Raw genomic sequence first — 26,354 nt, 5'->3', positions numbered from 1 at the left:
TGTAAGTATGTTTTGTTATTAGTTTAAGTATTTGCTATTGACTGTTCAAATGCGGAGTTTTGCGCAGCGCAGAGTAACACGTCGTGTGTGTGAGGGGAACAGGGTCACATCACAGGAGAGTGAACTTCCTGTCAGAAATCATAGCACGTCAGCTGTCTTAACCGCGGCTTGTGTACTGCATCATCACTGTGTCTGTCACGCGACTCTGTTGCCCTTTCGGGCTTGAACTGATGGTAAAACTAAAGACATTATTAACTGTCTTAATATTTACTTTGAAAGCTGATGCTTGCAATTATGGTAAGGGGCGTTACATTTCCGACGCGTACTTTTACTGATTATAATGACTTATACTGTCTTTTTACGCGTTGCGTATCGCGCTGCGTAAACATAAAACCATGTCTGCATTTGTAATCGGAGAAACAACTTACAACAAGCCTACTCTACACTGCTCAAAACTCGTGTTTGAATCATCAGTGGCAAATTCTTTAAATATAAAAAAACGTACTTACAGGCTGTGAGTCAGAAGCGCCAGACTGTCCTTGCAAATTTGGAACTGCCCAACTTTATAGAAGCAGCCTTTGTGCCACAGACGCATTGTAGGCTACTCTGCAGATTCAGGAAACAGTCCTCATCCATCCTCCATAAAATGCGCAGCACACATCTGAATATTAGGGTTGAACTGTTCTCTAACAGTGTTGTAAATACAACTTAACCACTGATTTCTAGGTGTGTCCTCTTTTGGAAGGCCAAACAAAGTAGTTTCGCTTTCACAACAAAACACAGTCCATGACATGGCAGCGGTGGCAACAGCGAGAATAAAAGTTATGCCTTCTTTCTTTGCGTGAACATTTGGGCTGCGTTATGCAAATCTTCCGACATCATGATGTAGACATGTGGGGGCGTGTTAGAACGAGCTGTTTTAGGTAGGCGTGGTTGACTCTTAACTTTTATAAAGAATATCTCTTTGGATTTGAGACTTTAGTCTTTGCAACTTTACAGATCTTCTTTATGCACCAAGAGCTTGTAACACTCCAAAGAGAAAGGAAAAATTGAAATCGCATCATATTACCCCTTTAATAAATATACGTTTAGCATTCACTAAGTCAAAATGCTAAGACACACAAAAAAATAATATAAAATATAATACATAATAATTATGCATAAACCTTATGATTAAAAAAAGGAAGAAAATAATGCATTAATATGAGCTAATTATATATATGAATAGATATAGGTATGTGACATTTTGGGGTGAAAAAAATCAAATTATATTATTTATTTGTGTGAAAATAATGGCTACATCAGAAAGAAGATGTTACATTAAAGCTATAAAAGAAGTGGTCGTGGATTTCAAAAAAGCTGCAGATATCACTTCACAATATTTAGAACGTGGTCCATTACAAGGAAGGCACTGATGATGATCAATCCATCACCCTTTGTATTGCATTACGTCATATTTTTCAGGCTGGTTTACGTGCAAAGGAACCCAAACTGGTGTTTTCTGTTAGTTGTAGTTCTTTCCGTGCACCGTGACGTCAGCGTCATCGGTAAGAACCAGTTAAATGACTACATTTCCCATAATGCACGCTGGGCATAAATACTGGTGGGCGGAGACTACTTGTGTGAACATAGATTTCTGTACCTGTCTGCTGATCTAGTCTGATTTATCGTTAATTTGTAAAGTGTACAGCTGTACTGTTTATAGAAGAGGAGTCGTATGGTGCAAAGAGGGCTAGACGCTTTACGTGCTCAAACGGTTTTGTTTTCCTCACACCATGGAGAAACAGTTGCATTTGAATTTGCTAGCCTCCAAACCCCCAATGGCAGGTTTGCAGTCTGGATCTAAATTAAGAATGGGGTGAGTTTACGCTTTAATCATATCTTTTAATCATAATCATAGTGCATACAAGGTGTTTTAGCAACCCTATCGCTGAGAGCTGTTAGCTGTCACGATCTAGAAGATCCATGAAGTGACGAGTCATAACAGTTTCTCGGGGTCTATTGCATATACGTCTTTAACTATTTCCATATTTGTCGCACGGATTGATAAACATGTCTTGATCGTTCTAATGTAACCGGTGTTAGTCTGCGTTGTGTGGGTTTTTTTTTCTATACCTGTTACACTAAAAGGCATTCACGATTGATTTTTGCTTCTCTGAATGTCTGCGGTCCCCTCATGAGTCATGTGTTTCATCCAGCCACCGCGATCACGACTCCATTAATAGCGATGTCCGGATCAATTAATTCAATTAATCGATTGAATACATCCACAAAACCAGATTAAATCTGCTCAAGCGGTTCTCGAGTCAACAACCGTCTATTTCGGACATACACTACTCGTATGAACTGAGAACCAATAAGTGAGCAGGCGAAAAGTAAGTTGCTAGAAATGTTACAAATAAAATGTATTGGAAATGTGTTTAATACTTGATTGTACTTGATTTATCAAACCACAAACGAAACAGAGTTGGTAAATTATCACCTTTTACGAAAGATTTGCTTAAATTAGTTTTTCTTCATCAGAACAGATTTGAAGAAATGTATCATTACATCACTTGCTCACCAATGGATCCTCTGAAGTGAATGGGTGCCGTCAGAATGAGAGTCCAAACAGCTGATAAAAACCTAAAGTCTATAGACAAGTAATCCACATGACTCCAGTCCATCAGTTAATGTCTTGTGAAGTGAAAAGCGACGTATTTATAATAAACAAATCCATCATAGAGGTTTTTAACTTCAAACATTTGCTTACAGCTTAAATACGAGTCCTCTATCCATAATACTGCTTTCTCCAGTGAGAAAAGTGAAAGAGAAGTGAAAACAGTCCAGAATAGTTCTAAACCAATATGTCAGTGGATTTTGATGAGAGAGGACAACAGGGGATGGACTTTTTCACTGGAGGAAACGTTGTTATGGATTATGAGCTCATTTTTTGGTCAGAAGCAACGGTTTAAAGTTAAAATGCCTTGATGGATTTGTTTCTCATTTGTGAACTATTCCTTTAAATGAGACTGGCTTCTCATCACTAGCTGGCCTTTCTTCTGATTGATGATCATTTTCACACTTTATCTGAGCTCTGATTCCTTTTGGTCAGTCATTTAAACCGTGGCCACTAGGAATCTTTGACCATATAAGAATATAGAAAATATATATAAAACACACACACACACACACACACACACTTGGATGTTACTAACTGTATTTTGTTCTCCTCTCTCTGTGCAGACCAGGAAGAAAACGAGATTTTTCTCCTCTGCCCTGGAGCCATTACTTTGAAACCATGGAGGACGTGGAGGTGGAAAATGACAACAGCAAAGACATATCCTTTTTTTTAATTGTAACGAAGAATCTTGGCAAATGATGAAATATTGCCCTTTTTGTACCTCATGTGCTATGACATTCTAAATTCTCCCATTCTATTCTGTGAAACATTCCTTTACTCCTTTGTACACATTCAGAATTTACAGCAGTGGCTCTCATGGGCCCGTCCTGTTGCTCCTTCATGGAGGGGGTCACTCTGCACTGTCCTGGGCAGTCTTCACTGTGAGTTTCTTGCATCTCACAAAGACATACCTCACTACTTGACTTCTAGTGCTTTGTTTTTATGGTACATCATGCACATCAAAGAGACAGATGTGACATGTTGTGTGTACTGTGCTCTAATATACAGTATGTATATTAAATGTAATTAAATATATATATATATATATATATATATATATATACATTATCATTCAAAAGTTTGAGGTTAGTAAGGTTTTTTTTTTAAGAAAACATTTCTGAAGAATTTTTGAAAATAATAGTTTTATTTAGCAAGGATGCATTCAATTGATCAAAAGTGACAGTTACAAAAAATATGTATTTAGAATAAATGCTGTTCTTCTGAACTTTCTATTCATTAAGGAGTCCTAGAAAAAATGTATCAGTTTCCATAAACAACTGATGCAGCACAACTAGTTTTAAAAAGTTTTCAAAATTGATATTTCATAATAGATAAAAAAAAAAAATCAGCTTTTCCATCACAAAAATATGAATTACAGTTTAAAATATATTGCAGTAGAATAATTTATAGAAAAAAATATATTACTGTTTTACTATATTTTTGATCAGATAAAATATTGCATGTATATCTAGATAGATATAGATATTGTAGTGAAACAGCTCAAAGGGGAAATATTAATAATTAATCATAACTAGTTATAATTATAAATATTTAGATCCGCTGTAAGTATTTACTTGACATATCAGTGTCAATTGTCTGTCAATTCTAAGAACGTTAATTTCCTGGTTAAGGTACAATACTACTCAGAGCATGTAGCAAAAAATCTGCATGATTAGTGACTCCAGTTATGAGCAAACAATGAACAACGTCAAGTGTGATACAAGTAAGACTTTATTAACTACATAAACAGTTAAACTAGTCTAACATACATACACACACACATGCATACGGTTGGCATAGGAAAAGGGTTTAAAGCTTAAAGCAGTAAAGAGAAACGAAATACAGACATGAAGCTATGGTACAATTTGATATTCAGCAGATCTACATCCTGAAGGAAATATTGGTTTCTTAGTTCAAACACACCTTTGTAAAAAGGTGCAAATGATACTTAATGTATCAATTAATAAGACTAAGTTTGATACTTGCACGTCTCGCCTGTTTGAAAGAGAGTCCTGATGCAAATAGGGCTTCAGTTGGTCTCTGCTGAAGTTAGCTGATGAGAAAGAACCAGTTTGAGTCAGAGGATCTTGATGAATGGAAAGACTAGGCCGGAGCCTGGCACAAGCTTAGGGTGGGTTTTTGAAGACTCTTAGCTCAGCATCTTCTCCTGGAATTCCTGAATCTAAAAGAACCGCCATGATCTGGTGATCAGTGATCTATAAAGGGTGACGATGTCACACCCTCAGGATTTGAGTGAGCCAATGGTAGCTTTGGAGGGAAATTTTACGATCCTTTGTCTCTAGCGTGGTGTTTTGCATAGGAAACTGGATTGGCTGGTCAAGAGGAGAATCTTCAAGATTCTTATAATACTAATGTGTCACAGAGTTAGCCAAATGTAATGTAAATTAACAAACAGGAAACGTAATTTGGAGCTCATAGATACCAAGTACGGCATATGTGCGATCTTGGTTAATTAAGTAATAATAGAACATTCTTTCAAGGTTTAATATATAGGCAAAACACTATAAAAGAACATGTGATTACATAGGATACACGATTGTACATGTCTCAAGTGAATAGTAGACACAATGTCCTGAAATATGTATGTTATTTCAGAGAACGGTTTGTGAATCTATGTTGTGGAAAGGATCTGTTTTATAGGCCTGTGTCTATCTTTCACAGGGTCTGTTCCATTGCACATAGCATCTTTCCACATACTTTTGAGCAATAAAATCAATATAAAGTCTTATCAGATGGTAGCCTGGGTAGCAGCCCTCTTGGGTGATAGTTGCACTTTCGGGGGATGGTCGATGGAACTCACAGAGTGTGTTTTAAAGCTTATTTGTTAAATATAACAAATAATTGTGTGTCTGCTTGGTCCAGTCGTTACAAGATAGATAGATAGACTATTATATTCAATTTAATTTATTTAGTTTATATAATTATCAATATTATTCTAATTTATATTATCTGATATTATTCGATGTTTGTATTTTCAGTCTGTTATATGCAGCCGGATTAACTGCAGGGTTGTAGCTATGGACCTCAGAGGACATGGTAAGGGATTTCATACTCTTTGTTTTTCTTATTTAGCTGATAACAAACCATAAGCTTTTGATTCTATAATCACATAGGTCAAAAGCATGCATGTGATTCACACAAAACGTATGATTTAACTGACCAGTTTACAGATAGCACATTTTCTCATATAATTCAGGTGATACTAAAGTAAAGAACCCTGACGACCTGTCTGCTGAAACAATGGCCAAGTGAGTGCATTCTCATCTCTCAATGTCTTTACAAAGCAGTTTTCGCAGCATTTAATTTAGAAATTTTACTTTCTCTCAGGGATGTTGGAAAAGTGGTGGAGGTACTTTATGGTGAAAACCCACCTCCCATCATGATTATTGGTCACAGCATGGGTGGAGCAATAGCAGTTCACACGGCTGCATCCAATCACGTGCCATCACTGCTTGGCCTTTGCGTTATTGATGTAGTGGAAGGTGAGTTTTCACCCCTCATGCCTGTTTTACATTGTTTCATACATGGAGTTGCATAGTTATTGCTTTTTGTTCAGTAATGCATTATATATATGCTATGTATAGCATATATGTATACTAGATATACGCTATATGTTTTGTAATTGATTTCAATGCAGTTTGACTGTGTGGATGTGTGTTATATTTATGCAAACATTTAATGCAGTTTTGCTCATTCTTTAGGTACAGCAATGGATGCCTTGAACAGCATGCAAAACTTTCTGAGGGGTCGACCAAAAACATTTAAATCTGTGGAGAGCGCAATCGAATGGAGGTACACCGTTTTGGGTATATTGTTGAAAATATTATTTAGTGATAGTTGTTTAAAAAAATTGAATTGATCCTGTAATATATAAAATCTATGACTGTCATTCAATTAATTGCACACATCTCTGTAATTATTACACCTAACATTAAAATTTGTAATCTGTAATTTGTGATAAATATTTATACACAATACATTTCTAAATTAATATGGAAACTACAGCATTTTAAAAAATGTTACAATTTAATTATTTGTTAAAAGGCATATTCTTAAAGGGGTGGTTCACTGTTTTTTTTTCTAGGCTTGATTGTGTTTATGGGGTGCAGTCGAACATGTGTTAATGCGTCGTTTTTTAAAAAACACATTTTTTTTTCACGTAATTTACCTTTATTCCACACGGCTCTGTCCCTTCTCTGAGAAACGGGCTGATCTTTTCCTGCTTTTATGAAGCCCCTCAGAAATAGGCGATGGGCTCTGATTGGTTAGCTAGCCCAGTGTGTTGTGATTGGCTAAACCGCCTCTAGTGCACGTCTAACCGTCCCGCCCCTCACCTCAGCGGCATGTGCTCCGGTTGTATTGTAAACAACAGCGTCGTTAATATCGCTTATCAGTTTGAGCCCGATTGAGAAGCAGAGGATATTATTGAAGAGGATCGTGCAGAACCTGTGGAAGCACGGCTTTTAATGGTAGGCCTATGTTTTTTGTTTGTTGTTGTCTCATACTTTTAGATATGCTGTTATTTGTAAATGCTACTGCTTATGTTAGCTTTTAATATACGGTTTTATCCCGAGTAAAGCTTCCATGTTTAACGCTTCTCATAGCTATGTGAAAATAAGTGTATATTTGTAACAGTTCATTGTTGGAGCTGAGCTGAATGAGAGAGAGAGCGAGATGCAGAGCGTGTGCAGAGCAGGGGACACAAGGAACAGTATTGAGAACCGCTGCTTTAGAACATTGATTTTGAAACTTGTGAATCCATTAGAATCATTAGAAGACAGAATCGTGATTCATATATGAATAGATTTGTACGTGCACCTCTAGTTTTCTCTTCCCCTTCTCTAAAGCAGCACAGCATGGCCTCACCCCCTTTGCTGCCCTTTCCGAGGGCGGGGTTTATCTGGGTTTGTTACGTCACGAACCCGGGAAGTAACTTCTTGTAGTCCCTACCAGCCGTTTTTGTAGGCATTAAACTGCCTGAATTTTAAAAGACGATATCTCCGTTTGCATTGAACTTTCAGCTTCGTAACTTTGCAGATATTGTTTATGCTCAAACAGCAACATTAGACACTAACTAATGTTAAAAAAGTGAAATCGCAATGAACCACCCCTTTAATAAGTACTATGGTTGAAGGCCAGTTATCACTGTTACCAATACCGGTATAGATACCTCTATTATTTGGACTTTTTTTTGTTTTGCTTTGTTTGTTTTTTCAATTTCTGTGGGCAAAATGAGTAATTATAGCAATTCATCATTACAGAATAATTGAAACCCAGGCCTAAACTGCAAATTATCATGTTGTTTTTATTTATAATTTATCATCAATTACAGAACATAAAACATTTAAATAAAAATATTATAAGAACTTTTAATTTAAGTGAGCTTAAAATAATGTTCACTTAAATCCGTTATAATAAATGTACATTTTAGCGGTGCCTTTTATATAGTGGAAATATTAACACATAATTTTTCCCAACCCTAATAAAGACTAATAAAAGTTTATTCAGAATACAGTTATTTTAGTTTGCTAAACATGGAACAGGTCAGCTTCATATATCCCAGCTGGTAACTTTTTTTTTTTTTTTTTTTTTTAACCAGTGTGAAAAGTGGTCAGATCAGGAATGTAGAGTCTGCACGAGTGTCCATGGTTGGACAGGTGAAAAAGTAAGTCTTCCCTAGTATTGGTTCATTTAACTAGCTCCAGGAATTGTTGAAAATTTGTAGAAATATTTAGCTATTGTATATATATAAATTGCACTGATTAGATTTGTTGGGCTGTTTAGATGTGAGGAGCCATTGAGTAGTCCAGGGGTTTCCAAGAGCATTAGTGAAGGCATTATTGAAGAAGAAGAAGAAGAAGAAGAAGAGGAAGAAGAAGGCGGCGAATCCAACCACAAAAGGAAGAAAGAGGATGACCAAGAGGTAATACATGTTTCAATTCTGATCTGATCACCCTGTCAGGACTTATTTTGTGACAATAACTGAATTTACCATTCAAATGTTTGGGGTCAGTAAGATTATTTAGTTAATGAATAAATTAAATTAATATTTTCAGCAAGGGGGCATTGAATTGGACCGTAAAGACTTTTGTAATATTACAAAATAGTTCTATTCGACATACTTTAAATGCTGTTCTTTTGAACTTCTATTAATCAAAGAATCCCTGACCATCAAATCAGCATATTAGAATGATTTCTGAAGGATCATGTGACACTGAGGACTGGGGTAATGGCTGCTTAAAATTCAGCTTTGCCAGCACAGGAATAAATTTCATTTTTAAATATATTAAAATAGAGAATGTAATATTTCACAATATTACTGTTTTCACTGTATTTTTGATCAATAAATGCAGCCTTGGTAAGCATAAAGGCCCGTTCACACCAAGCACGATAACTAAAGATAACGATAAAGATAAAGTTCTAAAAATTGTTCTCAATATTAAAGAATAGCATAGTTCACACCACAACTATAACGATAACGATACAGAGGAACGATATCGTTGTGATCACTTTCAAAACTATTTTTTTTCCAGCTGATGAACGATAAAACACTGACAGCCAATCAGAATCCATCCTGCTGTAACGAGCTCAAGAATTTAAAGCGGCAGACGCATGTGCGCTTAGGATAAACAGACGATATCGTTCGCTGGTGTGGACGCTAATATCGTTATCTTTATAGTTATCGTTCTTGGTGTGAACGGGGCTTAAGACTTTTTTTTCAAATATGTTTAAAAAATCTTGCCAACCCCCAAACCTTTGAACGTTATTGTACATTATACCTTACTTTATTGTACATCTATTGACAAGTATGTTTCAATTTGAACATTAAGCATTATTTTATGTACAAATGTTTGATGATTTTCCCATTTGCCAGATAAAGAAAGAATGTCTGTACACCTGGCGTATTGAACTCTCAAAGACAGAGAAATACTGGGAGGGTTGGTTTAAAGGACTGTCTTCTCTCTTTCTCACCTGCTCTGTGCCAAAACTCCTGCTGCTGGCTGGTAAGAACGCTTGGACATTTGTCTTTTAGACTTACTCAGTGTAAAAAACGACTCTTAATGAGTAATGTGTCTCTCATAGGTGTTGACAGGCTTGATAAAGATCTTACCATTGGGCAAATGCAAGGTGAAGCATTTATATTCTTGCTCTTCAAGCTAGACTTTATAGTACAGCACAAGTCACGTTGCTCTGGCCAGAAGGTCCTTCATGTCTTTTGTGGTTGTTATTATTATAGGAAAGTTCCAGATGCAGGTTCTGCCACAGTGTGGCCATGCTGTTCATGAAGATGCCCCGGAAAAAGTATGTCTGTTTTGTATCACAGTGTCACATAATTATAGAAAATCATATTAGATTAAGCTGCATTTGCTTCTTCTGAACTATGATATCTGATCCAGGTAGCTGATGCTCTAGCCACCTTCATGGTCCATCACATGTTCACTGAATTCAAGAAGGGTTTCCCCTGGTAAGAAGACAAGTGATTGAATCGTATAAAAGAAAATTCTTTTTTTTTTGGTTTCTAATCTCGCCTTTTGTCTTCTGTGTTTGTTGTTTGCTTCAACAGACGACGTGTAGCCTTCACTCGTAGTCTTCATCCAGCGGTGTCATCCCTCTCTGCTCTCCACTGGAGATTACAATACAACCAAAACCATGATGAAGCCTCTGCTGCCAACTCATTCTTAGCACTTCATTCTTAAATTATATTCAGTTTTGTATGACTTCATGTATGTATGCTGTAATCATTATGATTATCTCGTCTATTTTGGCAGGAAATAATAATACAATAATACTTATAATTTCAAATTGTTATGCATATTTACATTTTTATTTTCCCTTGAACTGATTTCTTTTGCATTTCCTCTGATGCCTTGCTTGTTTGTTGTTGTAATTAGGATGATTGCATCATGTTGTGTTCAAAGTGTTGGTCATTGGAAATAATAAAGAGAGGTTTCTGCTGTTTGCGCTCAATTATAATTTACAGTATTAACAGAAATTTCATTGTGTAAACAAAATGTATATTAGAACTGAAATACACAAAAATGAATTGGAATCAGATCGAGATCTTATAAATCTACTTCAAATATGGAAATATGTGTCAATACTCAGCCCTTATGTTCTGTGCATGACATAAAATTATATTCTTCGCTCTTTATTTCTGATTTACAGGTTATATCACTTTATGCCAACAAAGAAGTATAAGATAAGATTTGCCTTTTGGTCAGTGGTGTAAGAGAAGCAGTTCTGTCTCTTACTCATATGTAAATTTAGTGATAGAATCAATATATAAACATAATTGATTACTTGAAGGTAATATGTACCCATAGTGTGCATGATAGTTGTGAGGAGCAAAAGCATAGAGTCATTCATAAGCATGTGGCCAAAAAGAATGCAGAGCAGTGTCTCATGGAATCCGAGAAATAAAGGCAGATTAGAAGTATACAGTGTAAATTACGCACCAGTGACTTTGGCAGTGTCCCTCTGCTGATTTTGTGTATTGGGGTGAGATTTTAAAAAAGTTTGCAACATAGCCTACCTCAGACATAATCGCGTTGCCTTTCTACAGTGAATAAGGTAGATATCAGCCTTCCATCTGGTCCAGCTGCAGATTCCATAAACAACTCTTGAACTTATACAGATGTTATACAGTGGCAGACAGAACAACATGCTACTATTAGCAAAATTATAGAAATATTATTGAGTCATGATTTTACCGTTTTAACAACAACCTTTTGGCTTTAACTATGGTTAGTATGGTAAACTGCTGTAACAAATTGTTTTTTGGTTCATTTAGCTGGCTTGTACTGCATAGTAGATCATTGATTCAAGATCAAGATGAAATTAACAAATAAAATATTTAACACTATAATAATTCACATGTGGAAAAGCAAACAAACAAAAGAACATTGTAGATTATACTAAAGCTAATTTACCTACTTTTTTAAAGTAAATTTACTAATTTACTTAATTTATTTACTTTGCCTCGTCATTGCGCTCCCTGCTGGTGACCTTTGCAAACTTGATGAGGTGAATTAAAATACGGCTGTTTTTTTTGAAGTACCCATATGGGTTTAAGCCATATGAACAGAAAAATACAAGGTTTTGCTTTATCTATTTGAATTTGTCAAACAAATATGCCAGGACTGCATGAAAATTTCTGCTAGATTCAAAATGCAATTAGCACATACATGTGTTGAGGAATCCACAGGGTCTGTTGCTGCTGAAAAGCACAATCACAGCCAGACATGATAAAAACAAGAGCAGTTTACGGTAAGTGTGTCTGCTTAAGCATTTCTCACTTAAATGCATATAATATGCTAGAATCATTATAACTAGATTTTTAGAGCTGTTGTTAAAATGTCTTACAAACATGACTGCAGACTGTTAAAGGGGAACGTAGAAAATAGCAGTCACAGCGTTAAGCTGAACTAAAGTCGAGTGGAATAAACAAAATGAAGAAAATAAAGCAGGAAGTCTGTTTTAAAATTAAACGTAACAGTTATTTAAAGTAATTAAATTATGTGCTTTAAATTGTGATCATTAAACGTGAGTAGTTTTTTTAAGCAAATAGTAGCTTTTTAAGCAAAAGCATTCAACATTGACTCGATGTTTGTTCAGCACACAAGCAATTTCACCCACTGACAAGCAAAAGTGTATCAGTCTCATAAAAACAATAAAACAGAAGTGTATGTTAGTGAAATAGTTTATTTTACTGGCATCATATATGTTTGTTTATAAGTTGAATTTATCATTCATGGCTGTGAGTCACCCGACTCACAAATAGGTAGTTAACTTTTGGCATATTGGCAGCAGTTTACAGCATGTGGGTTTTTAACTCACTGTAGATTTACTTAGAATCTGAATATGTCTATAAAGGTTGAGCTGCTGTCTGTCCATGCATTTGTGATTTTTGAAGTAACAGGCTATATTATGAGGGGGAGGAGGGACGTAAAAAAAACACACTTGTACAGAGAATTTGTGTATTGAACTAAATTGAAAAATAAAACATGTAACAACTTAATAATGCTTTTTGGGATCACTGTGTACTATTAATAATTGAATACTCTACTTTATTACACTAACTTTTAAAAATCAGATAAGGGTGGATTATTTACATGCACATTGTATATGATAAACTATACATCCTCTTAGACTAGACATTTAATGTACATTAACAGAGGGCCTTACTTTGCCTGAACGACAGCAGAAGAAATATTTAAATAAGGGCCACACAGCTTCATCTCTCATACCATAGATCAGAGTACTCAGGCAACGTGGTAGGATAAGAAAAATTCAGATATCTCAGATTTATGAAGAGAGAAGAACTGTTTCCAGTCATCATGTATAGTGTTCTTTCTATTATAGTATACAGGAAAGAGGTGAGACACAGTCCCAGCTGAATCAAGTGCAAGAGCACCGTTTTGAGGGCTTTCTTAGCAGAATCTTTATCAGAGGAAACAGACCTGACTGTGATCATAATGCTAATATACGTAAAAATAATGATCACTGCAACAGATATGAAATAAAGAACATCAAACGCTTGATATTTATCCAGCTGCCATTTGAATAAAAACTATTTTTTCTAATGTGCAAAATATAATGCCGGCTAAATAATCAGGGTTGACAGTTAAAACAAAAATAATGTCCACTATAATATTTATAGAACTAAGGAACCAGATGATTCCGATGGCAAGTCCAGTCCTTTTTGGTGTGGCAATGCTGCAGTGTCTCAGAGGGAAGCAGATCGCCACATATCTCTCCAGAGACATCAATGCTAGTGTCAGAGGAGCGTTATGGAAAGTGCAGTAGGAGATAAAGACTAACAGAGTGCAGATGGACTTAGGTATTGGTAGGAAACACAGAGCCACTGCATACATTATGGTTGTGACCAGCAAAAGCACAGAATCATTCATAAGCATGTGGCCAAAAAGAATGTAGCGCGGTGTCTCATGGAATATGCGCTTGCTTCTTAGAGCAAAGAGCATCACACAGTTTACAAGAAAGAAGAATAGAGCCACTGCAGTTTTAGTACTGAGCCCAATACCCAAAGATTTGCTGATAAATGAAAGACACGTCCCCAATAGTGCCATTGGACCCCGCCATAAGCTGAAAGACGAGACAGAAAAACAAACTGATTTGAAAAAGTTATACCAATGCAGTTTAATGCAATCTTTTTTACATCTATTGGAATTAAAAATGTATATTGTTAAAAGTCTGCATAAGACGCAACAGATCTCTTACACAAATGTGTCACCTTTCTGCAGCAAGTCAGGCATTAAACTTCCATCTGCTCCAGCTGCAGATTCCACAAACAACTGCATTCTGCTCCTGACTTTATATAGCAGTTAGACCAGAGATGATCTTGTTATTGGGAGATACCAGGGTCCATGTCTCTACCATTGGAGAAAGTGTAACAGCCAACTTTGATCATGTGTGCCTTCATAACCAATCACATCACAGCCTTGATGTAATTACATTTCTGTCTGCTGGTGTGCCCTAGTTGGCCACCAGATGTCACTCTGTGTTTGTTTGAGCACATGGCTTGTTGTGTGTTTGTTGGTGCCATGTGCTCTCCTGTCTATTGTCTGACCCCGCCCGTCTTGCTACCTTGTTATTGTTTCAGTTGCTCCACCTGTGTCTCCCTCGTTACCCTCCTCGTTTGTCACCCTATTTATTCTCCTGGTGTCTGCAGTCCTTTGCTGTTTTGTTGTTTATGTCAGTGTGTCCTGTGTTATGTGTGTTTTCTTGTTCCTAGCCTGCTTTAATTAGTTTAGTGATGGTGAAATAAAGCTTTGTGAAGCACCGAGACATTCACCTCAACTGTATTGTAAAATGGTTTGTTACTCAAAGCTTTTCAACACGTTGCACACTAATGTCATCTTGTGGTCAAAGGTGGAAAAGTGTCTTTGCATCCCAGATGTCCCAGCCATTTTTGGACTTTCATGTAATAAATCAATTTGTGCTACGAAAACCAAAGCAATAAAAAATCTGAATGTCATTGTACTTGCACAAAGTATGAATAAATGAGACTGTGAAAAAATAAGCATGGCTCATGTAGGCATATATGATCAAAATAAATGAAGATTATTGTGGAATGGTCACTTGAAGTGCTTGTGAAGTAGTGCTTCACTGTGATATGCTTTGTTTTTATGATATAAGCTTTGAAAGACTTGGGGAAGTTGTGGCCTAGTGGTTAGAGAGTCGGACTCGTAACCCAAAGATTGTGGGTTTGAGTCTCGTACCGGCAGGGATTGTAGGTGGGGGGAGTGAATAACCAGCGCTCTCTCCCACCTTCAATACCACGACTGAGGTGCCCTTGAGCAAGGCACCGAACCCCCAACTGCTCCCCGGGCGCCGCAGCATAAATGGCTGCCCACTGCTCTGGGTGTGTGTTCACGGTTTGTGTGTGTTCACTGCTGTGTGTGTGCACTTTGGATGGGTAAATGCAGAGCACTAATTCTGAGTATGGGTCACCATACTTGGCCACATGTCACGTCACTTTCACTTTCGAAAGTCTCAGTGCCGAACGTCACATCACTAGGGTATTTTTTGTTGTTTATTTTGTTTAATAAGGAGCCCATTCATCCTGCATTTGATTCCTCACTTCATCTCTCATCAGGGACCGTGACAGAATGATACAGCCACATGAGGACTCAGCGGAGAATGGGCTCAATCCAGCTACTAGCCTCCACTACCTGCAACCCCCTCTACCGACGCATGCTTCAGGTAGCAACATTAAGTTCCCTGCGTCAACGAGGGGCTGACTTGAGGGAATTTGCCATGGAGTTCAGGAGTGCTGCGGAGGGGCTGGACTACAACGATGCGGCTCTCAAGGACCTGTTTTCCTACGCCCTTGATGAGCCCATCAGCACCTGGAGGAGGTTTGGCATGGAGCACCTGTCCTTTTTTGGGCATTTGTGGACTTTCTAGCCTACAACAGGAGGCAGTCAGAGGTGCCTTTTCCCGTCATGGCTGCCTTTCCAGAGCCTCTCCACAAAATGGCTGCCAGTCTGGAACCTCTTCACAAGGGGGGCCCAAGGCGTTTTAGACTAGTTTCCAGTTTGGCGGACCCAACTCTATTGTCAGTGCGAGCAGCTGTTATCACTGCGGTGGTCCATAGTCCGGTGGTCCTGGAGGACCCGACTCCATGGAGGTCGCCACAGAGCTGCCCAATTTCACTGCTGCTGCCACGATGGCCATCATTGAGCAGCCTGCTCTCCTTGTCTCAGCCATGGAGGCCACTACAGACCCGCCCGATTTCACTGCTGCTGCCATGATCAAGAAGGCTGTCTTCACCTTTCACCTCAGGGCTATTCTGCGGGCATGGGCCGCTTCGGAGTTTGCTCCGGCTTCCCAGGAGCCTGCCTCAGAGTCCACACAAGAACCCGCTCCAGTCCGGGAGCCTTCTGAGTCTGCTCAAGAACCTTCTCCAGTCCAGGAGCCTTCAGAGTCCACTCCAGAGTCTGCTCCATTCCAGGAGCCTTCAGAGTCCACTCAAGAATACGCTCCAGTTAACGAGTCCGCTACCGAGCCTACTCCTACCCATGAACCTGCTCTGGTGGTCTCCAGCTCCACCTGATCCACCATGATGGCCCTCTCTCCCGTCTGCTTTGCTGTGGTGGTCATCTGCTCCACCATGGGAATCTTCAGTCATGCCTGCTCTGCTGTGGTGGTCTTCTGCACTGCCGTGGAGGTCTTCAGCCTTCTCTGAGCGGCTGTGGTGGGCTTCAGCTCTGCCCTGGTGGGCTTCAGTTCCGCCTGCACTGCCCTGGAGGTCTTCAGCTCTGCCTGCTCCGCCCTGGAGGGCTTTAGCTCAACCTGCTTCTCCCTGGTGGGCTTCAGCTCCGCATGCTCCGCCCTGGAGGGCTTCAGTTCCGCATGTTCCACCACACGGGCCTGGCCCACCATACCGTCCCCTGGTCCGCCTCCAGTCCACCTCCATCCTAGACGTTTTGTTTTCTGTTTTTAGTATGTTGAGCATCTGGAATCTGCTCCTTAAAGGGGGGGGGGGTCTGTCTCGGTTCTGCTGGTGTGCCCTAGTTGGCCACCAGATGTCATTCTGTGTTTGTTTGAGCACATGGCTTGTTGTGTGTTTGTTGGTGCCACGTGCTCTCCTGTCTATTGTCTGACCCCGCCCGTCTTGTTACCTCGTTATTGTTTCAGTTGCTCCACCTGTGTCTCCCTCGTTACCCTCCTCGTTTTTCTCCCTATTTATTCTCCCGGTGTCTGCAGTCCTGTGCTGTTTTGTTGTTTATGTAATGCCGAGTAAAAATACATAGGCCTACACTGTAAAAAAAAAGATGGATTGCTTCCTTCACTTCCTTCCACTACAGAAAAGTGAACCCAAAACATCCCAGTATGGCAACTGTCATCTTGAGCCGATGATGTCATTTGGAGCCAGAGGTGGAGCCGCGGTATCAAAGTCCCTCCCAAACTCACGCAGAACCAATCGCAAGCTCACAATCATGACACCACACCCTGTTTTCATAGCATCAAATAACTTCTTAAAAGCAAACTTTGTAGAAAATCGAGCACTTGAACATACATCAGCGTTACAAGAACTACCTAAAATGATGGAAACCATCTTTGGGAAAAATGTATTCTAAGTTGGGTTTATGTCCATTCCTTTCCATGGAGAGGGCGGGGTTTATGACCTGTACTGCAGCCAGCCACCAGATGGAGATTGAAATGTTTTGGCTTCACTTATCAGGATGTGTGTGGCACACTGGGTACCATAGGACTACGCTTTTCTTTGCTAACCTAAGTTGGAGGCTTCTGTTACCGGCCTCAGACCTAGGGGATATCTGGGCCAGCAGCAAATGATACACAGGCGTTATGCACTGTGGATCGATGAATAAACTGTGAAAAACACGAGAGGACAGAAGTTACGTCTTTCCAGAGCAGCAGTCAGTTTATTACTAAGCCCGCCGACCAGGGGGAAGTAAATCTCTCATGTCTTTCACTAGTGCCCGATGCGCCATCTATTGGCATGGCGGTGTAATGCCACAAAGATATACTGTTTTACCTTAATTAGAAAAGTTCTCATTTTGTAAAATTTAAAAAACAGTAACACACAAATACACATATATTGGGGGCGGGGGTCACTGTTTTCAGTAAACTCATAAATGGCATTTTCTCAACCCATTACACTTGCCTTCAAGCGACTTTGGTTACACTGTGGCAGATAGAAACACGTGGGTATATGTGGGTGGTAGAGCTGCACGATTAATCAAATGCGATTGTCATGCGCATTTTGTTAAAAAAGCCGGTTCTGTAATCAACAGGAAATCATCGTCACGTGCTTTCAGATGGAGCAGAATTTACTACACATAGCCGTAGTTCACTGACAAGTTACGCACAATCGCAGGTTCTGTCGAATCGCGATCTCGATTCCATTTCGATTTATCGTGCAGCCCTAGTGGGTGGGTGCTCTTTTTTTATTTAATGCTAAATTTGTCATTACAAATTGTGTTATTATTAACAAAACAATATGAGTAAAAAGTTTAATTGCAAGATTAAGAAATTTTTCTTTATGCCCTGTTTTTTTTAAACCCTAGCTTTTACTGGAGAACGCGTTTGATGTGGTCATGTAAACACCAAAACATTGGTCCTGTCCAACATGACTCACTTCATGTGCATTTGCGGTTTTACGGACTTACAATGGCCGCCGCGTGCTCGTGTCCGTTAAGTCCACGAGACCATAAGGTGTCCTATTCATCATTTTAGCTTTCAGAAGGTTGCTTTGCGGCCGCTATGCGCCCTCTATAAACATTTATAATCTGTGATTCTGTCTGCACTAGATGCGGCACAATGCAAGAGACAAATCTTCGGTGTTTTCAGAACTCCAGAAAAGGCCGAAATTCTGTCCAGAGTGGGGCCTCTCCCAGGAGAGTGGCGTTTACACACGGAGGTGGCAGCCCAAATTTGGGCCCGATATGGGACAGACCAGATAGATCTTTTTGCTTCCAAGGAAATGACCCATTGTACGGGATGGTACTCCCTCATGATGCAAGAGGGCTCTAATTATTCTACTCTCTAATTACTATTTTTTCTGAATGGTGTTTAGGCATGAATATCAATCCAACAACCTGCTCTGTGCCACTTGTTCTTCGACTCAGCTGGATCAGGGCAAAGCAGCTAGTACAATCAGGGTTTATACCTCATCTATTTCTGCATTTCATGGGTTAGTTGATGTCCGGCCAGTTGGTTGACATCCCTTAGTAGGTCAGTTTCTGAAGGGAGTTTGTTGCTTGTGTCCAAGTCACACTTTGCGAATGCCAAACTGGGATTTGCCTTTTGTACTAGACTCTCTCACTAAGCCCCCATATGAGCCCATGGCTGAGGCAGATTTAAAGGCTTTGTACCTCAAGACAGCTTTGCTCTTGGCTCTCTGCTCTGCTAAAAGGGTATTAGAATTGTGTGTTTTTTCCATCAGTGATGATTGTTTACGTTGGAGGCCAGATGGCACAGGGGTGTCACTCTGGCCTAACCCTGCCTTTTTGCCTAAGGTGCTTAATCCTCAGTTTAGAAATCAGGTACTGGAGGTGGTTCAGTTTTAACCCCCTTCTTCCTTACAGATGGAGCAGGAGGGTTTGATCACATTATGTCCAGTAAGGACATTACGCACCTATATAGATTTTTCTCCGAATTTTAGGAAGTCTCATTAACAACTTTTTGTTAACTATAAAAACGGCAGACTAGGGTTGCCTCTTTCTAAGCAACGTTTGTCACATTGGTTAGTTGAATTTGTCTCCCATGCTTATACAAGGAAATAGTTGTCAGTTCCTCCAGGAAAACAAGCCCATTCAACCAGAGATGTAGCTACTTCTTGGGCTGCACTAAAGGGAGTTCCCGTGGGGGAGATTTGTGCGGCAGCATCATGGTCTACACCATGTATATTTACAAAATATTACAGAATAGATATAACTAGTACAACACCCGTCAGCACTGCTGTTTTAATGTCTGTTGCCCAGCGAAGTTCGAATAGTATAGACTCTGTAGTTCCTTGCGACACTGTTGACAAGAGTTATCCTATTTAGACCGTAGTGATGGTCAGAGAGAGGTCGAAACAGATCGTAAGTTATGGATATAACTATGTATCTGTGAGACAGAAGGATGATTGTTACCATGGGTGACATTTGACTCTTGAGTCAGGGGGGGCAAGAAAAGAAAAGAAAAAAAAAAAATTTTTTTATATATATATATTGAAATAAATATATAAAAGCAAAATAATTGTTCTTTCTGATTTAAGCATCAAAACAATGCCCTACCGTATTGCAATGCATCAAAGCAGTCAATCCAACACAGTCAAGAATAACTTAAAGAGGTTGCCACCGTTTAGTAAACTGTGGACTAGCTTTGGCTCTTCCTGCTGACTTGAATGGTGATGCTTCACGTTTGTCAGTTGATGGCCTTTCATTTTTAACCAGAAATATGCACGCTGCTTTCCTGATGTTCACTGAAGTTTTCCGTGTCTTTTTCCTGTGTCACTTGAAATGTTTCTGTTTTGAATCGTTGTTACCAAAGGCGAGACACGTGAGGAAAAAATAAACGATCAGTTGTGGGACTATATTCTGTCATAAATCGCACACCATTCATTGCTGAACTTTCTACCGTCCGTTGCTGGAAATGAAATTAAATTATTGGTTGATATGTCCCGATCACAATAAAGTTTACACACGCTTTTGGTCCGTGAATTAGATCTCGCTCGGGACGCGCGCTGTCTGTGGAGGTTTGGCCAGGACCGGTTCCAGAATTAAATCAACATATTTTATGTTCCATCCATTGCTAATCACTGCTATTTCGAGAGTGAATCTCGCATAAATATGCAGATGTCATTCCCGAAACTTTGCAGGGTGTAGCCTATGTGTCCAAAAAACGAAAGTTTCATACAAATTCTGAATGATTATACCCTAGAAAGTGTGCAAAGCGCTCCCCCTTTATCACTAAAAAGCGTCACTCAACTTCGTTCATCGCGATCTTACAAAGTTCCGTTATAATCAATGAAGCTCTCTAAACTGCACAAAGAATCTCTTATTTACATCGTGTCTGCACTTAGTCATGAGATGATTCACGAGCGTGCAAAACTGCACTTAAAAACTGTGGCGCTTTCAGTGGTGAGTGAATTCTGACAAAATGTTTCTGATTGGCCATTGCGTTCAAGAAATCAACAGATATCTGTGATTGGTTACATTGCTCAATGCTGCAAAAACACGTTGAGGGTATTTAGCGCTTGGCTAAGCGCTCCAATTGCAGCAGGGCCGACATCAGGGATTCCATGACTAACAATTTGGATGGGGCAATTGTCCCCCCTTGCCCCCTTAATGTCGCCATGATTGTTACTATCCTTGTCGCTCGAAAAACTGGGGCGTTCAAGGTAAAGAGAATGAGCCGAAAGTCAAACCCGCTTTTATAGCATGGCATGTTCTGCCTCCGGGGTCATGGGCATGACTTTGTTTAAATTAGGACTCGAGAGAAGGCGGAATGAATGTTATCATTCTATTTAGACTGTTAGTGACGGTCATCCTACGGTCTCACAGATCCATAGTTACATCCATAACTTATGTAGTCTACTATTTTTGTAGTGTTTGTTGTCGCTTTGACAGAGTGTTTTACATTTTTCTTAGTGGAAGGTAAAATTATTAAAGTTTTATCTTTTAGTGTTATTTTATAAGTTTTAATTGTTAGGCAGATAAACACGCAGGTGAGAATTAACCTAAATTTTGGAAGCTTTATTATAGTTATTGTACTGTAGAATGAACAAGTGAAGAACATTTATTTATTTATAAACAAACTGACCCGATTACATGAAAATTTATATTAAGAAGAAAAATATATTAAAAAGGCAACAAATGGACATTATACAAGGGTACAGGGACTATATTGTGAGTAAGCTCAACTCTACAGACAAAATTTTAAAATTCAACAAATCAGTGCGGAACTGTTTTTAGGATCATTCTATATTTGTTAATAATATAAGGTTATAAATATAAAGATTATATAGAATATATGGCACTCATATCTGTTTTTCATAATTTGTTTTTCTAGTTTTTCTTGTGCAAGACATTTTTTTTTGTGCTGCCAGGCATGTTGAAACTTGTCAACAACTGCTTTTATATGATAGAATATGAAAAAAGAAAGCATGCAAAAAAATTAAGAATAAATAAAAAATAGTATGTTAAATTATGCACATATATGTACATCACTGACACTTTTAACGAGCTTAAAATATGTTTGGAAGAGAATAAGTTAATCTGAGAGTTTGCTAAGAATTGCTTGAGGGCATAAACAGGTTTAATCATTTAGTGATTGTAAAACTCCAGACGACCCAAAACCTGTTTATCACCATGTCATATTTTAGAGTGAGCGTTAATGCATTTGTGTGCAGCACTAGTTCTTCTGCAACATTTGAAAACCACAGTCCATGAACCAAACAAACACACGAGTACAACATTTGATCATTTCTTTTTTTTTATTTTTTTTTTAAAGATTAACATAGTGAAATCATTTTAAATAATGTATTTATATAACAATATTATATAAAATAATATATATAATAAATAAAAAACAATAATAATGTAAATAAGTTTTGTATTTACATATAAAACAACATAACTATAATTGAATAAACATCCTTTCGATATTACCATTTGCACACCAAATTATTATTTCATATCCTCTCATACCATACAATTAATGTATGATAACAGAGGGCCTTTGCCTGAACAATAGCACAAAAAATATTTAAATAAGTGCCACACAGCTTCATCTCTCATACCATAGATCAGAGGACTCGGACAGCATGGCAGAATAAGAACAATAAGATAATTTACATATCTCAGATTTATGAAGAGAGAAGAGCCACTTCCAATCACTGTGTATAGTGTTCTCTCTATTGTAGCATACAGGAAAGAGGTGAGACACAGTCCCAGCTGAATCAAGTGCAAGAGCACCGTTTTGAGGGCTTTCTTAGCAGAATCTTTATCAGAGGAAACAGACCTGGCTGTGATCATAATGCTAATATATGTAAAAAATAATGATCACTGCAACAGACACAAAATAAAGAACATCAAACCCTTGAGATTTATCTATCTGCCATTTGGCTATAAACAATTTCTCTAGCGTGCAGAATGCAATATCTGCTAAATAATTGGGGTTGACGACTAAAGCAAGTATAATGTCGGCTATAATATTTACAGAACTAAGAAGCCAGATGATTCCTATGGCAATTCCAGTCCTTTTTGGTGTGGCAATGCTGCAGTGTCTCAGAGGGAAGCAGATTGCCACGTACCGCTCCAGAGACATCAGTGCTAGTGTCAGAGCACTAGCTCTGTACTGAGCATTGTACTAAAGAAAGTACAGTATGATATAAAGACTAACAGAGTGCAAATAGATTTGGGTATTGGAAGAAAGCAGAGAGCCAATGTGTACATAATAGTTGTGACCAGCAAAAGCACAGAATCATTCATAAGCATGTGGCCAAAAAGAATGTAGCGTGGCGTCTCATGGAATATGCGCTTGCTTCTTAGAGCAAAAAGCATCACACAGTTTACAAAAAAGAAGAACAGAGATGTTAACACAGCCACTGCAGTTTTAGTACTGGTGGCAGCATCCATGTCCAGCTTAAAGACTTGCTGATGAGTGAAAGACGCATCCCCAATTGTGCCATTGGACCCCGCCATAAGCTGAAAGACAAGAAATAAAGAAATAATACTGATGAGAACAGTATACAGTGTAAATCATGCAGTTAGACTCATGATTCTGCCCAAAGAATGTTTTCTATCATTCAGTTTTATGAATTAGAAATGAATTAAAAGTTTGCAAGACATAACAGACCTCAGACACAAACGTGTTGCCCTTTGCCGTGAATAAGTCAGACATCAACCTTCTTTCTGCTCCAGATTCTGAACTTATATAGCTGTAATAGTATGAGAGGGATGGAGTGAAAGAGAGATTGAAAAAAAAGTGTTTGTGGGTGGAGGCTGTAATTCTAAGAGTGACGTACAGTGGGATTTTAAAAGGAAAATGCATGTAATTCAGTACAAAAATATTAATTAAAATTATTTTGTCATCAAATCAGTTAGAGTGAACTGAAAATGTACATGAATTTCGGAATGTCTTAGTATTTGGTTTGTGTAAAACCTGATGATCATGTTCTATATAATGTAAATGTAAAAAGAATAGCAGAGTCCACACCACAACAATACCAGCACAGAAGAATGATATTGTTGGAATCACTTTCAGAACTTTTTTTTTTCAGCTGATGCACAATAAAAACATTGACAGCCAGTCAGAATCCATTCTGCTTTAAAGGGCTAAACTGGCAGAGGACAGAACTGCAGCACGCTTACAATAACAAAACTTTGTCATGGGCCTGAAGAGTCCTAAAGATCAATATCACAAATTTGCTTATTAAATAGTGACAGAAATAGTGCAAAATATTTCTAATGAAAATTGACATCTTTGATAAATGATTACATTTTTATTTAAAGCTTTTTTTTTTTTACTGTGGTCTGAGACATTATGTACATGTCAAGTGTATAGCATGACGATCACATGTGCAGTATGGCAAATAAAAAAGAATGAAAGGAATGATAACATATAAATAAACCTTAGATTAAGAAACTAAATTATGAATTTAAAGTCATATGTTAAATATAGGCCTATTTTTTGTTTATGGATTAAATGAAAAGCTATAAAAAGGTTTACAATAATACACCTTGTATGGGTTTATTTTAGTAGGTTATTCAGATGCCTGAGGTCTAAATCTGTTGTCCAACACACTAGGGCCACAGACAATAAATTCTGCCTTATCAATATCAGAAGACTGATTTTGATTATTAAATAAATATAACTAAATGCTATATGGTTGTTGTGTTATTTAATGGCATGATTGAGAACAGTGTCTAGACATTTGGTAAAGTTATGGGGGGGAACACTGTTTTGCTAAACTCTACATTCTCCTGAGAACCAGAAAAAAAAAGGTTTGTGAATTTTATTGTTGTTGTTTAAAAAAAAATGTAATTACATTGGTTGGAGCATAAGAAACAATTGAAGAAAAAACATTTTTGAAAAAAATATATTTTATTTATATTTTATTCTATGTCCTTTGTAGAGTAAGCCAGAACTAAGTTATAAAAAAATAGACATGAAAAGGCATGTATAGGCAAAAACAATGCTTTATGTTTTATTCACCAATCAGTTTTTAGGTTTTAGGCTAGTTTTAGACAAACCTTGTACAAAAATGATTCTCAACTATGTTATGAAAGATATAACAGGATGATTTGATATGCTACTTTACTTTATGGAATATGTGCATAAAATGTTCATAAATTTGTTTTCCCATTCTATACAATGTATCTTTACATTGCATAGTTTGCATATTAGTGTGTTCTTGGGACAAACCATAATGAAAAAAGAAATGTAATAATGGGAGTAATAACTTGGCAACATTTTCATAAGAATATCTCATATTTCATAGGAATATTGATCTATAATTTCTTTCCCTATTGTTGTGTCTCCCTAAAATGCCCCAAAATGTTTGTCCTGGTGTCCTCTACAGAAGACATGTATGGAAATTATGCCCTGTTTCGTAACAAAAAGTCATATTCTGATTTGAAACCCCATAACATTTTTCTGAAATGTTTATTTATGACAAACAATTTGAAAATTAGCCAGATTTAAATAATAATTACAAAACATTATCATATTTCCCTAAGAGTGCTACATTTGATCATTCTGTCAATATCAATCATATTTAAAGACCAAGGAGAAAGTGTGTTTATGATCAAACATTTGATATCTCTAAAAAGCCCTGAATGTGCTCTGTACAGGACATCCAGACTGTGGCATGTAAGGTCTCAGAGAAAATCACTAAAATATAATGTCCACTACAGAGGACAAAAGTCTATGCCTGGGTCTCAGGAGGATATTAAAAAAGATAGATCAACAGGAAAAAAAACAACCTGGGCACAATTGAATTGAATTGACACAATTGAAAACACAAATGTACACATTAAGCACCATTTACAAGTGAAAAGTGTTCTAAACAAATATGTTGGAGGATTTTGATGTGAGAGGACAACTGAGGGAGGAACAAGGAAGCGTTATATGGATTGTAGATTTGTATTTTGGCCAGAAGTAACAGTTTAAAGTTAAAAAGCCTTAATGATGGATTTGTTTCTTACAAATACACAGCTTTTCACTTCACAAGATGTTAATTGATGGACTGGAGACATGTGGATTACTTGTGGATTACTGTGATGTTTTATCAGCTGTTTGAACTCTCATTCTGACGGCACCCATTCAGTGCAGAGGATCCATTGATGAGGAAGTGATGTAAATTTCTTAAAGGGGTCATATGATGCGATTTCAATTTTTCCGCGCCGTTCTCGAATCCGCCGCCTCTGCTCACTCTAGCCCTCCGGCCGTTCCTCAATCTAGCCCCTGTCCTCTGCTCACTCTAGCCCTCCGGCCGTTCCTCAATCTAGCCCCTGGCCTCTGCTCACTCTAGCCCTCCGGCCGTTTCTCACTTTATCCCCCGGCCTCTGATCACTCTAGGCCGCCATGTGTGACAATGTGTTTCGTTGTGAAAGCGAAACTACTTTGTTTGGCCTTCCAAAAGAGGACGATATCTGCTTCGTCATGCCTGGAGCTGATCCGTGCTGGTTGCTGA

The 26,354-nt window shown here is 38.2% G+C and overlaps 1 protein-coding gene and 2 pseudogenes across 1 annotated transcript; 1 reads left to right on the top strand and 2 right to left on the bottom strand.

Moving 5' to 3' along the window:
* Nucleotides 1-1,598: 1,598 nt before the first annotated feature.
* Nucleotides 1,599-10,640, top strand: LOC107669378 (protein phosphatase methylesterase 1-like). Its single transcript, XM_016461576.1, has 14 exons — nt 1,599-1,858; nt 3,226-3,319; nt 3,451-3,543; nt 5,662-5,719; nt 5,880-5,931; nt 6,011-6,165; nt 6,385-6,475; nt 8,283-8,348; nt 8,468-8,606; nt 9,558-9,687; nt 9,767-9,811; nt 9,921-9,985; nt 10,081-10,148; nt 10,248-10,640. Coding segments are annotated over exons 1-14 (1,140 nt in total). The 5' UTR covers nt 1,599-1,775; the 3' UTR covers nt 10,249-10,640.
* Nucleotides 10,641-12,841: 2,201 nt separating this feature from the next.
* LOC107669335 (olfactory receptor 2M5-like) lies at nt 12,842-13,979 on the bottom strand (annotated as a pseudogene).
* Nucleotides 13,980-22,359: 8,380 nt separating this feature from the next.
* On the bottom strand, nt 22,360-23,361 carry LOC107669298 (olfactory receptor 2M5-like; annotated as a pseudogene).
* Between the last annotated feature and the right edge of the window lie 2,993 nt (nt 23,362-26,354).

This window comes from Sinocyclocheilus anshuiensis, unplaced genomic scaffold (genome assembly GCF_001515605.1).
Source record: "Sinocyclocheilus anshuiensis isolate Anshui unplaced genomic scaffold, SAMN03320099.WGS_v1.1 scaffold180, whole genome shotgun sequence".
NCBI lineage: Eukaryota > Metazoa > Chordata > Actinopteri > Cypriniformes > Cyprinidae > Sinocyclocheilus > Sinocyclocheilus anshuiensis.
This window is presented reverse-complemented; position numbering and strand designations above follow the sequence as displayed.